General features: G+C 35.4%; 1 protein-coding gene across 1 annotated transcript; it reads right to left on the reverse strand.

The window, feature by feature from the left end:
- Positions 1 to 6: 6 nt before the first annotated feature.
- Positions 7 to 8842, reverse strand: LOC111366891 (auxin response factor 19-like). The gene is made up of 14 exons (XM_022987578.1): positions 8505 to 8842; positions 8012 to 8337; positions 6560 to 6672; positions 6379 to 6474; positions 5472 to 5528; positions 5204 to 5359; positions 4937 to 5021; positions 4042 to 4132; positions 3703 to 3867; positions 3423 to 3618; positions 2854 to 2992; positions 915 to 2509; positions 401 to 591; positions 7 to 325 (listed from the first exon to the last, which is right to left on the reverse strand). Exons 2-14 carry the CDS (start codon positions 8067 to 8069, stop codon positions 145 to 147), a joined length of 3123 nt encoding a protein of 1040 aa, XP_022843346.1. The 5' UTR covers positions 8070 to 8337; positions 8505 to 8842; the 3' UTR covers positions 7 to 144.
- Positions 8843 to 10335: the final 1493 nt, after the last annotated feature.

A 10335-nucleotide genomic window follows, 5' to 3' on the forward strand; every position in this document is an offset into this window, starting at 1 on the left:
TCAGCTCAAATCTGGATTACGCTGGCCTGTGATCAACCAGAGCCTTCTGAAGGAGTCCTGTTACCTATCTTTAAAGGTGCTCAGTATTGCAGTCCATCAGGCCATTTTATGCAGAACACGTTGGTTTGTGAATTTAAAATGCTTTTACCGATTAAAAGAGTTGGCAGAATTGTCGTCATACTGTCCTCTCCATGCATTACCACTGTCTGTTCCACTGAATGCTTGGTTTGGGGCAGGAGGTGGAGCTAAATCTCCATCTAAACTCATTTGTTGTACCTCGGCAGAAGACAGTATCTTGATACTCTGGACGCAGCTCACAAACTCCCTGAGAAAAGTTTTCAGAGTTATTTTGTGTTCTTTCAACTACAAACTAAAACAAGAACAGTTTCTAAACACTTACTCCCAAGGGTCATCACCAACAAGTAATATGTCGTTTTCATGGTCTACATAGACAAGTTTCCATTCAGATCTTTGCGGATCTTCGAGTAGTCCCTTGATGCCAAACATACGGGCCAGATCATGCCTAAGTTCATCATACCCCTTGTAACGAGTGACATCAATAGTTCTACCAACAGAGCCACGTTTTTGAACCTGCATAATTTCTGGTAATCAGGCGATTCTTGTTGTTTCCAAACCATAAAGAGAAAGAAATTAGATATAATCTAATTCATATTACAGCTCCTTCGTGTAAGTGTTCTTGAAGAGTATAAAGACGAGTAATGCTTATTGTACATAATTGTGAACAGATTTATTCGTGATTTATTTTTATTATTTTTTTTTTTGGGGGGGGGGGTATCACATCATCAATCAACCTGTAAACCAATCTGTACAAGTAGCATTACTCTAAAGATTTTTTTTCTTGGCTAGGTGAGATTAGGTAGGGGAACAGTTTGAAATGTGAGAGAGATGAAAACCTTTGTGTATGTTCGCGAGCACTGAGTCTGGTTTGTCCGCAACCCACTATTTAAAACACCAGCCTCATTGATTGCAACATCATTTGAACAACCGGCATTAAATGACATATTTGGCACCCCAAATGTTTGAGAATTGATTCCAGCTGAGGAAAATTCTGTCTCAATATCCCTTGGATTACCATTGTAATTAGAGAGCAAGTTTTGGATATCCTTTCCGGAATCACAGCCCCTTGACAACAAAGCATCAGGAGTCAATCCATCAATATTGGCCGTGAAAGTAAGACTGCTCCGGGGATGGGATTGAATGTCACCATCCAAGCCGGTAAGTGAAAAGTTCTGCTGCCCACTAGCATCCAAGCAATATGATGTTTCAGATGAAGCTGCATCCAAGTGATCATTAGCCGTACTGCTGTATTTAGGCTGCTCTGATCCTCTATAACTGGGTAATTCATTTTTTACTTGGACATCAGACTTGCTACGTGTCTCTGGAACTAAATTAGGAACAGGATGAACAACGGAATTATCCAGTAATGTTGATGACCCAGGTTGATTTCTGTTCAGAAAGTTCAGCGGTGAAACTTGCATATTATTTGTACAAGGCGAGGTTGAACATGATGCGATGGCCCCATCAGCAGGTTCAGGATGTGATTTGACTGTGGAAGTAGACTTTTGCTGGCCATAGAGTTGGTTGACGGGAAATTGTGGTGATTGCAGAAGTGTTGATGCTGTAAAGCCGGTGCTGCTCAATTGCTGAGGTAGCTGGTTTTGTTGAAGAGCCTGCTGTTGTTGGGGAAACGAAGGCTCCCAAAAAGAACTTAAAGGGGATGACATCTGTTGCTGTTGCTGCTGGAGTTTCTGGAGAATCTGCATTTGCAGCTGATGTTCAGAAAGACTTGGTTGTGATGTCTGTTGCACTTGTGGCTTCTGTGTTGAGACCGGCTGCAGAAACTGTGGCTGAGTTTGTTGCATTTGTGTCTGCTGTTGCTGGGGCCTCTGCAAGAGGCTAGATGGCTGTTCAATTTGTTGCTGAAACTGCATGTCCTGAGGTAAAGATGTCATGGGAAGTGTTATTTTGTTAGCCAAGGGAACATTTTGCTGCATTTGTGTATTGCCTGTTAGTAACTGTTGTTGCTGAAGTTGTTGGGAGTACATTGCTGTTTGCTGTGAATTTTGATTTGGAATCTGGTTAGGGGCTACACCATTATTTACAGGGTTTACAGAAGACGGTAAAATTTGCTGCAGCGGCTGCTGTTGGGGCCAACCAGAAGAAGGCTGCTGCTGAATTTGTCCAACTTGTTGATTTTGTTGATTGATTTTGCTGAATTGGAGATTTTGTGAAGCGAATGCTGGGGATTGGAAGTTCAACAGCTTGGAGCGGTCATCGGTTCCAAGGTTACCATGTAGGTTAGCTGAAGACACCATGTTCGGGAAAAGTCCTGATTGATTAGCTGAGAACTGCTGATTCTGCTGCATGTTCATCCACTGGACTAAACTCAGTCCAGGGAATATTGAGCTCGAGGTGTCTTTTAAACCAAACTCATCCGCAATCCAGGGCATGCCTCTCTTGAAAATATTCTCTATATCTGCATCATCATCTGTAAAAGCTCGAGTTTGAGGAATATGTGTAAACATTCGCAACAAACTAATGCAAGTTCAACAAATATTTATGGATGAATTCAGTCTCCCATAAACCTATACTAACTTAAAGATTCTCAATCCAAGATCCATTCTTTCCTTATATTGATTTCATATTTGATCTTAACATGATTCTGTAAGATTTTATTTTGAATGTGATATCTGCACAAGCATACATGCTTCTGACAGTAATCATGTGCTAGACAAACTATACCAAATAAAGCTCACGATATAAATCTTGTACTATACAGCTGTTTAACATCCCAGCATCATAACAGATGGCTAAGTGGTCAACAAGGATTACCTGGGAAACCTGGTTGTTTCGAAAACTTGGGTCTGAAAAATGGTGGCGGACAAATATAGAAGGGAGTTACAACAGGTTCGATTTCCCAAATTGATACTCGACTAGGACGTTCCCCAGCAGTAGATTCATCCCATCCAACCTAACAAAGGGAATGCTAATTTATTATCAGTTCTAGAACAGAATAAATGAGAAGGAAAAGACAGTTGTAATAGAATATAACAAGGATAAATCTTTTAAATTCATCTATACCATGATTAGGAATTAACCAAGGTCAGTTATGGCATAAAAGAAACATAAAATTGGAAAGTAATAATGCACATATTTGAAGACGAGCCAAACCGAAAAAGAGGATGCAGCTTTTAGCATGGTTGGAGAACCTAGCTAAAAAACTTATTATAGACATGACATATTTACCAAGTCATATACTATCCTAGGTGAGCAATGGAAGAATTGTAGATTCAACAATAGAAGAACTGTGATCAGATTTTTCTGAGCCTAAATGCTCATGAACATACTTAATATAAGGTAAATGTTGAAGAAATTCAGGAAAATGAAAAGAGAACCAGTACCTGAAGATTACGCCACTGTGAATTTTTCCATCGCACTGGATCCAAATCACCAATACCAGTTATGGTCCCCATGTACCTTCGGACTCCGGATTCCTCGGTCTCAAACATCATCCTGAAACGCATGCCTAATGAAACTTGGGTATACATTGCTTTGTTATACTTCGCTAGAGGAATCACAAATTCAGAAGGGCTAGCCCTGTAAAATTCGAAGTTTCATTAGGGGATCAAAATTTTTCACAAAGTTTACTTTAACAGCTGAAAAAGGTATAAATTTGACTACCTTGGGTTGTAGAATATTGTAAATGGGCTATTGTTTGCAGCCGCATGAGCTGCAGCTGCAAGAATTCCTATGTGCATGCTATCACTAGATATTACAGACGAGGAGATCGCAGGCTGCTGTCTCGTGGCGTGTCTTATACCCAAGAAAAGCTGTGACTTTTCATCTCTACATCACACTTTTGCAGTTCAGTGACAAGAAAGATAATGCTAAGAAAAAACTGAGAGAATGTTTGGCCAAGCAAAAAACGAGTAAAAATCATATTTTGTTTCCAAACATGCTTATCTTAAAACTTTTTTAGCTTTAGCCAGTTATTATCTTCATTCAAATAGTTTTTCATACCTTATAAAGAGGACGGAATCGCCCGCTGCAAGTCTTTTAGAGCTAACAAATACACTCCATCCGGTTGTCAACAGGTGCCTTTTTGGTTGACCTGGAATCAAGCACAAGTAGTCTTTGACTTTTCGTTTCAAACTATTAATAAAATATTTCTCAAAAGCTTCGTTCAAAGGAAGTGTATCCTAATGAGAATTGCATGGCATCCTACTCGTGTAAAGTAGGCAGAAGCGAAAAAGGAAAGGAACCAGATCTAGAGATTGAGATGCAGAAAGGGTACAAATCAAAATGTCACCATGAAATGAACTTGAAATATTTATACAGGTAAGAATATTTGCCATACTCAAAAAGTAAAATCAAATTGTGGCCCCACCCAGGGGCGGAACTAGAAGAGTAGAGTTGTGAGGGAAAATTCCCCAAAATTTTAATTGTGGAGGGCAAAATTGAAAATCATAAGGATTTTTTTTTTTAATTCTTGAAAAATCCATTGCAAAATCTTGGATTTCAAATTTAGTATCGGGGCAGTGGACCCCACTGTCCCCACGATAAATCCACCCATGGCCCCAGCAATACCTAATATCATCTTTTAATAGATAAATAATAATAATTTACATAAAGAGGGAATAGGATACCATTTCTCAGAATCTTAATTTAGTGACAAAATTAACCAACCAATATGATAATCAGATGAGCATGTTTGATCTTAATTTTTTCGAAGATGTACTGACAATTTGCTGCATACAGTCTATCTACAAGCAATATACAGGAAGATAGGATTCTAATATAAAAGAATTACTGTTTTTTGTCATAATATCTTTTTCTTGATACATCATTTCAAATTTCAAAACAAATCGAGTACCAAAGGAGATACATGGAAACAGAGAGTTCTAGAAGAAAATACCCCTATAAATATGTCTGAATGTCCATGATTGGTTATGCAAATCTTTAGCCACTAGCTCCTGAGAAGGAGGTTGCATCGAAAAATCCTACAAGACAACTTCCAGGTTAGTAGCAGAATGAGCTGCATTTGAGCATTTCTGGCTGTGCTTACTTATTAGAAAAGTATGTCACCACTACATACTTCCAATAAAAATAAAGCACAGCCAGACTTACTAACAAATTTACCATCTCAATTTTACGACAGAAATGTCAGATGCTTAGCACAAACCAGAAGTGGAAAGATCTTCTCAGCTGCACGACGAGGTACAGAGAAACCGCCATGTGTACTTGTATCACTTGCTGTAAGAGTTTTGCAGAAGAACTCAGAAGGTTGTCTGCTTTGCTTAAGTCCCATCTCAGATAAAAGTAATGCTTCCTGGTCGTACTGTATAATGAATAAATTCAACGCTTCTTCAGATCACTTATTATGCCTAACCACATTATTATTTGTAAAGTAATGATACGTTGATAAGTTCTCAAATGAAATACTGACTTACATTGCTCACAGGTTGAAGAGTCATCTGAGCATAGACTTCATCAGTTTCAGTATCAGCCTGAGCAAAATAAATAGATAAATATAAGATTTTTCACAAAATTATTTATATAATGTTGAGGTTTGGCTAATATTCGAGGTCACACAGTTACTTCTCTGTTTTGCTAAGCTAAAAAATAAATAGAAGTTCCTTATTGTTTGAAATAACTTTTTATTTTCCAAATATGTATGATTGGTTGTGTTTAAATGTAAGCTAAACTTACAACGAAGCCCCTGTTTGGCTCAGATTTTAATCAAATTTTAATCTTAGTCAAAATCAAACAATCAATATTAACTACATATTTCATGGATCTCACAATTTTTCAATTACACAATTCAAAAACTTCTATCAAAATCTACTAAAAATCTAATTTTAATTCCCATCAAACACCCTCTAAGTTAATTATTTTCCCAAATAGGATTTTCAAAGTTACTGTATTTTACAAACAAAACTCGCTTAGATTACAATCTAGAAAAGTAACTTTTAAACTCAGGTAAACATTAACCTTTTCTTACTTTTAAGTAAAGACATTACTTATTTTAGAAGAAACTCTTGCATTGTCAAAATAAATAACTTATTTTTTCAACTCTTACCAAAAATTATTTTAAACTTACTTAATTACATATAAGTAAACCTTTGAAGGTTGGCCAAACACGGTCTTTGTTATTATATTTGCACCAACGTTGCATGCAACCTCATTGATGTCACTGACACTAATTTACAGCCTAGATAGATCAAATTGACTATCATCAAGTACTTATCATGTATAAAAGGCCAAGGAGGAAAATAAATCCCAACACTTGTATATTCTTCTTTATAAAAAAAAAAAAAATGTTAAAAAGTTTCTATCCCTCTATAGAAGCGTTCATACATGTAAGGTGACACTATGCAGCCTACAGATCAACTTTGACGGAAGGTTTGGATAACTTGGGATGCTATCGGCTTCCTTTTGCATTGATGCTGCCACCTACAAATAGTATATATAAAAGTATTTATCAGATATCGAGTGTAAAAAATTGCTATATTTCTTGAAATGGAGAGAAAGGACATACTTGTTCACTATGACCTTGAGGAAAATAGACCACAAGACTTCCCACAGGAGGCAAAGAAACCAATGGGCCCGCACAAGCATGCCATAACTCTGAATTAATCAAAATTTTCCCTCCTGTTCCAATGAAAACAGAAACTTCATTACACGAAGCTTGAAACTTCAAAAATGACAATAAAATTAAGATATGTTACTTGTAATACAATGTAATTTGTGATTTCAAATGTCTACGAAAGGAACTTCTATTAGGAAAATTGAGATATAAATTGTTACAAAAGGATTTTCTTAGATTTTGAAACTATATTCTCCTACTGTTCAGCATTTACATCCTAAGCCAACTGTTAAATGTATAGTTCATCTATTTTCTTCGTCAATCAATTTAGCAATAGTCATAAACTGCAAAATATAACTGGAATAGAATATTTTACAGCAAAATTCAAAGTTAAGGCGTAGTAGCAGCAAATTTAAAAACAGAAAAACAGTCACTGAATTCCCCAGCAGTCAAGATTGATGCCAGACAAGAGGATAATGAAATTTGGACAGCAGATGCCAGCTGATGGGCTTATGATGAAGTTCATTAAAAAGGTACAGCAAGCTGACAGTATGGTGCTGCACTTGATTTAGGCAAAACTTATGGATCCAACTTCCCAGTAGATTCCCAGATGTTGATTTTAGTTTTCAAGACGTCATTTAATCAGCAGCAATTGGTAGTACAAAACGCTTCTGAAACACTCAATCACCACTCCCCGAAAAACAAAAAAGAAACAACAAAACAATAGAAGCACCATCCAAAAGAAAAGGAAAGGCTTAGATAACCTATTCAAGGGGAATAAAATTTGTAACTGGTAAGGGAATTGCATATTAAACATTCCACACTGAAAATTGATAGATCTGCATGAGCATGAAAAAAAAAAAAAAACAAAGAATGCCAAAGAGTTGGGTATGCATCAGTGACCGCAATGGTGAAGACCACTCATTAAGAAAGCAATGAGTTGCAGGAGAAAATCACATAAAGAATTGAATACAAAGCTAGTACAAATTTCTGCTTTTAAGATCTCAAAGAAAGACTGTTAATCAATGAAAATTACAATCCATTATTAACTTGAGTAACGGCTTAAATATACGAATTATCATACAGAATAGAAGTTATAACTACATATACAGGCCAAGAAAATGTTATAAACAAACAAAGAATGGAACAACCATATATTCATATTTTCCATCCTTAGCGTCCCTTTGCTGAATATGTAAAACGAATAGGCGTGTCTGCTAGTTATCCTCATACTGTACTGATCCAAGGAATATCAAAACCCTAAGCTCTCGAACTTGCCCAAATTTAAGAATTAACAGAGAACCAAAGCTTTTCACTATGATATAAACAGTTAAGAAAAAGCTTCTGAAATCAAATGAATGCAAGTTCTAAGAAATGTAAAAGGACTACTGAAAGTTAACAAACCTTCTCCAGGATTGGCCATATATCCATTGGAAGCAACCTTCATTGTAGCAAAATTCATAGACTAATATCTGCACCTGAATTGAACTTCTTTTTCGAATTTTCTTCTCTTCGGAAACACATAAACTAATTTTTCACGAATCAAATACTCCCAGTTGCAAACTGTTCATCAATAATGCTTCCAGAAATTCCCAGAAAAATTTCTTAATTTTCTCACGGAACCCAATTCGTAAGTATCATCTGAAGTCAATCCCCACACCTCGTTCCTCAATGAAACTAAACAGGGGCTTTGTTTCATTACTATCCCACAAATTTTCAAACTTGGAAAACTGAAATAAACAAAACAAAAAATTGATTCTGTAAGCTTCACCCAAAACCAAGTAAAAATCTTCACTCCATTTCTATATCAAATCACAGATTGAATCTCCTTCACATTATTTAAAAAGAAAAAAGAAAACAAATCCTCCATGCCCAAAAGTTTCTCAACTGAACCTACATATATGTCACAAGATTCAAGTAAAAAATCAGCCCTATAATGCAATCAGACCCCCCAAATCCTCAGCTTCTTCAGGTAATGATCATACAATTTCACCACCGGAAAACTTCAAAACTGAAAATAGTCAAAGAGAAAACAAGATCACTAGAAATGGAAGCTTAGCGGCCTATAATACAGAAAAGGGCCAGCAAGAAAATTTTCAGGCACGGCGGAGAAGCCAAGATCAAGTTGGTCAGGTGGTGGTGGTGAGAAATCTTAGAACTCGCCTGAAAATCTGAAGCAAATGAAAGCAAAGCTGCTTTTTTAAGTATATAATATAGTACAGCGAACGTTACAGTACATTTGCACCAATAACAAATATTATTATAAGGTTTTGCAACCATAATTAAAGAATTTACTGTGTATGGTAAGTCTTGAACTGTTGAATTATTGTGGGTTTTTGTGTAACGAGAACAAGCCGACATAAGGTGAACTGGAGGTGGTTAGATAAAGAGGCAAATGTCCTGGCGTGTTTGCTTCTTTAATTATTCTCTTGTATATTAATCATTAATTTACTCCCCTGTTTAATTCTTGACTAACTCTAATGACGGAGTTGACCTCACTCATTACAATTTTAAATTTTTAGTTGAGATTTCAAAGTACTTCCGTCAAATCGATGATAAAAAATTAAAGAAATTTTTTTGAAGTGAATAGACTCAATCTTAACTCAGGATCGTTTTCTTATTATTTTTACATCTTGTAACAGAATTTATAAAAGAAATCATCTTAATTTGTATTCGAAAATTAAGAACCAAGGTTTGACCCAAAGAATTCGAAAAAATTGAATGAGGAGCCAAATGAATTTGACTTTACTTTCATTCTTTCCTTTTTTTTTAGAAGAAGTTACATTTAGGTTCCGTTTTATTCTCATTTTTATAAGAATGAGAATGAAAAATATAGTCATTACGGATCCCATACAAGAAATAGAAAATTAAATATGATAGCTTGATGTGATGGATAACGATTATTTTATTTTTGTGACCAAATAATGGGAATTAAACGGGGCCTTAATCAATTTTCTCTAAAAACTCTGAGTAATGTTATTCATTATTATTGATGTTAAGCACTAGTTTAGATGGTATTATATGTCATTAAATGATAAATTCATTTAAATGCAAAATCACGTGACTTATTTAATTGTACATATACAACATAGACATCTAAACTTATATTCTAGCATCGATGATACTAAATATCATTATTCAAAAGCTCATTTAACTAGAAGAAGCACGAAATTAGCCCAAAAAAGCTTCAAAAATCATGCCAAAATGGGCCCAAGTGCATGTTTGGGTAGAGATTAAACTAAAATTTAAGTGTGATTAATTATATATTCTTCTAAATATGTAGATAATAAACATATAGTAGTTTTGAATCCCGTGAAATATAGGAATAAGAAATTTATTTAATCAACTTAGATTTATAAATTTAGTCACCTTCCTAACATGCACGAATTTCAACGATTTCATTTTTCTGTTATTTAGGCATAATTGGGTCGGTTTCTAGATCAAAATTTTCCTGTCAATTTTTCAAAATATTAGTACTTGTCTAACAAGGTTAACATTTTTCTTCTTCCTTAATTCCATCCTCACGAAAAAAGTTAAAAGAACTTTAATAGATTATCACTTATTTATCACTCATTTTTACTTATTTATAATATAAATTGATTATAATCATTTTCCAAACATCTACTTTAGTAGATGTAGCTAGCTAGGCTGTTAAGAAAAATACTCTAATTCTCACCTCAGTCCTGGCCTGTTTTTAACCCTGTTCACAGCCTCTATTCGAGTAGCAT

The sequence above is a fragment of the Olea europaea genome, chromosome 2, assembly GCF_002742605.1.
Source record: "Olea europaea var. sylvestris chromosome 2, O_europaea_v1, whole genome shotgun sequence".
Lineage (NCBI taxonomy): Eukaryota > Viridiplantae > Streptophyta > Magnoliopsida > Lamiales > Oleaceae > Olea > Olea europaea.

Excerpts from the sequence above, each read along its gene's own strand:
- LOC111366891 (XM_022987578.1), bottom strand. The coding sequence starts at position 8,069 with ATGAATTTTGCTACAATGAAGGTTGCTTCCAATGGATATATGGCCAAT. Across the intron at positions 6,673-8,011 it reads TATGGCCAATCCTGGAGAAG|GAGGGAAAATTTTGATTAAT; the intron begins GTTTGTTAACTT and ends TCATTGGAACAG. Across the intron at positions 5,022-5,203 it reads AGAAGATCTTTCCACTTCTG|GATTTTTCGATGCAACCTCC; the intron begins GTTTGTGCTAAG and ends GTTGTCTTGTAG.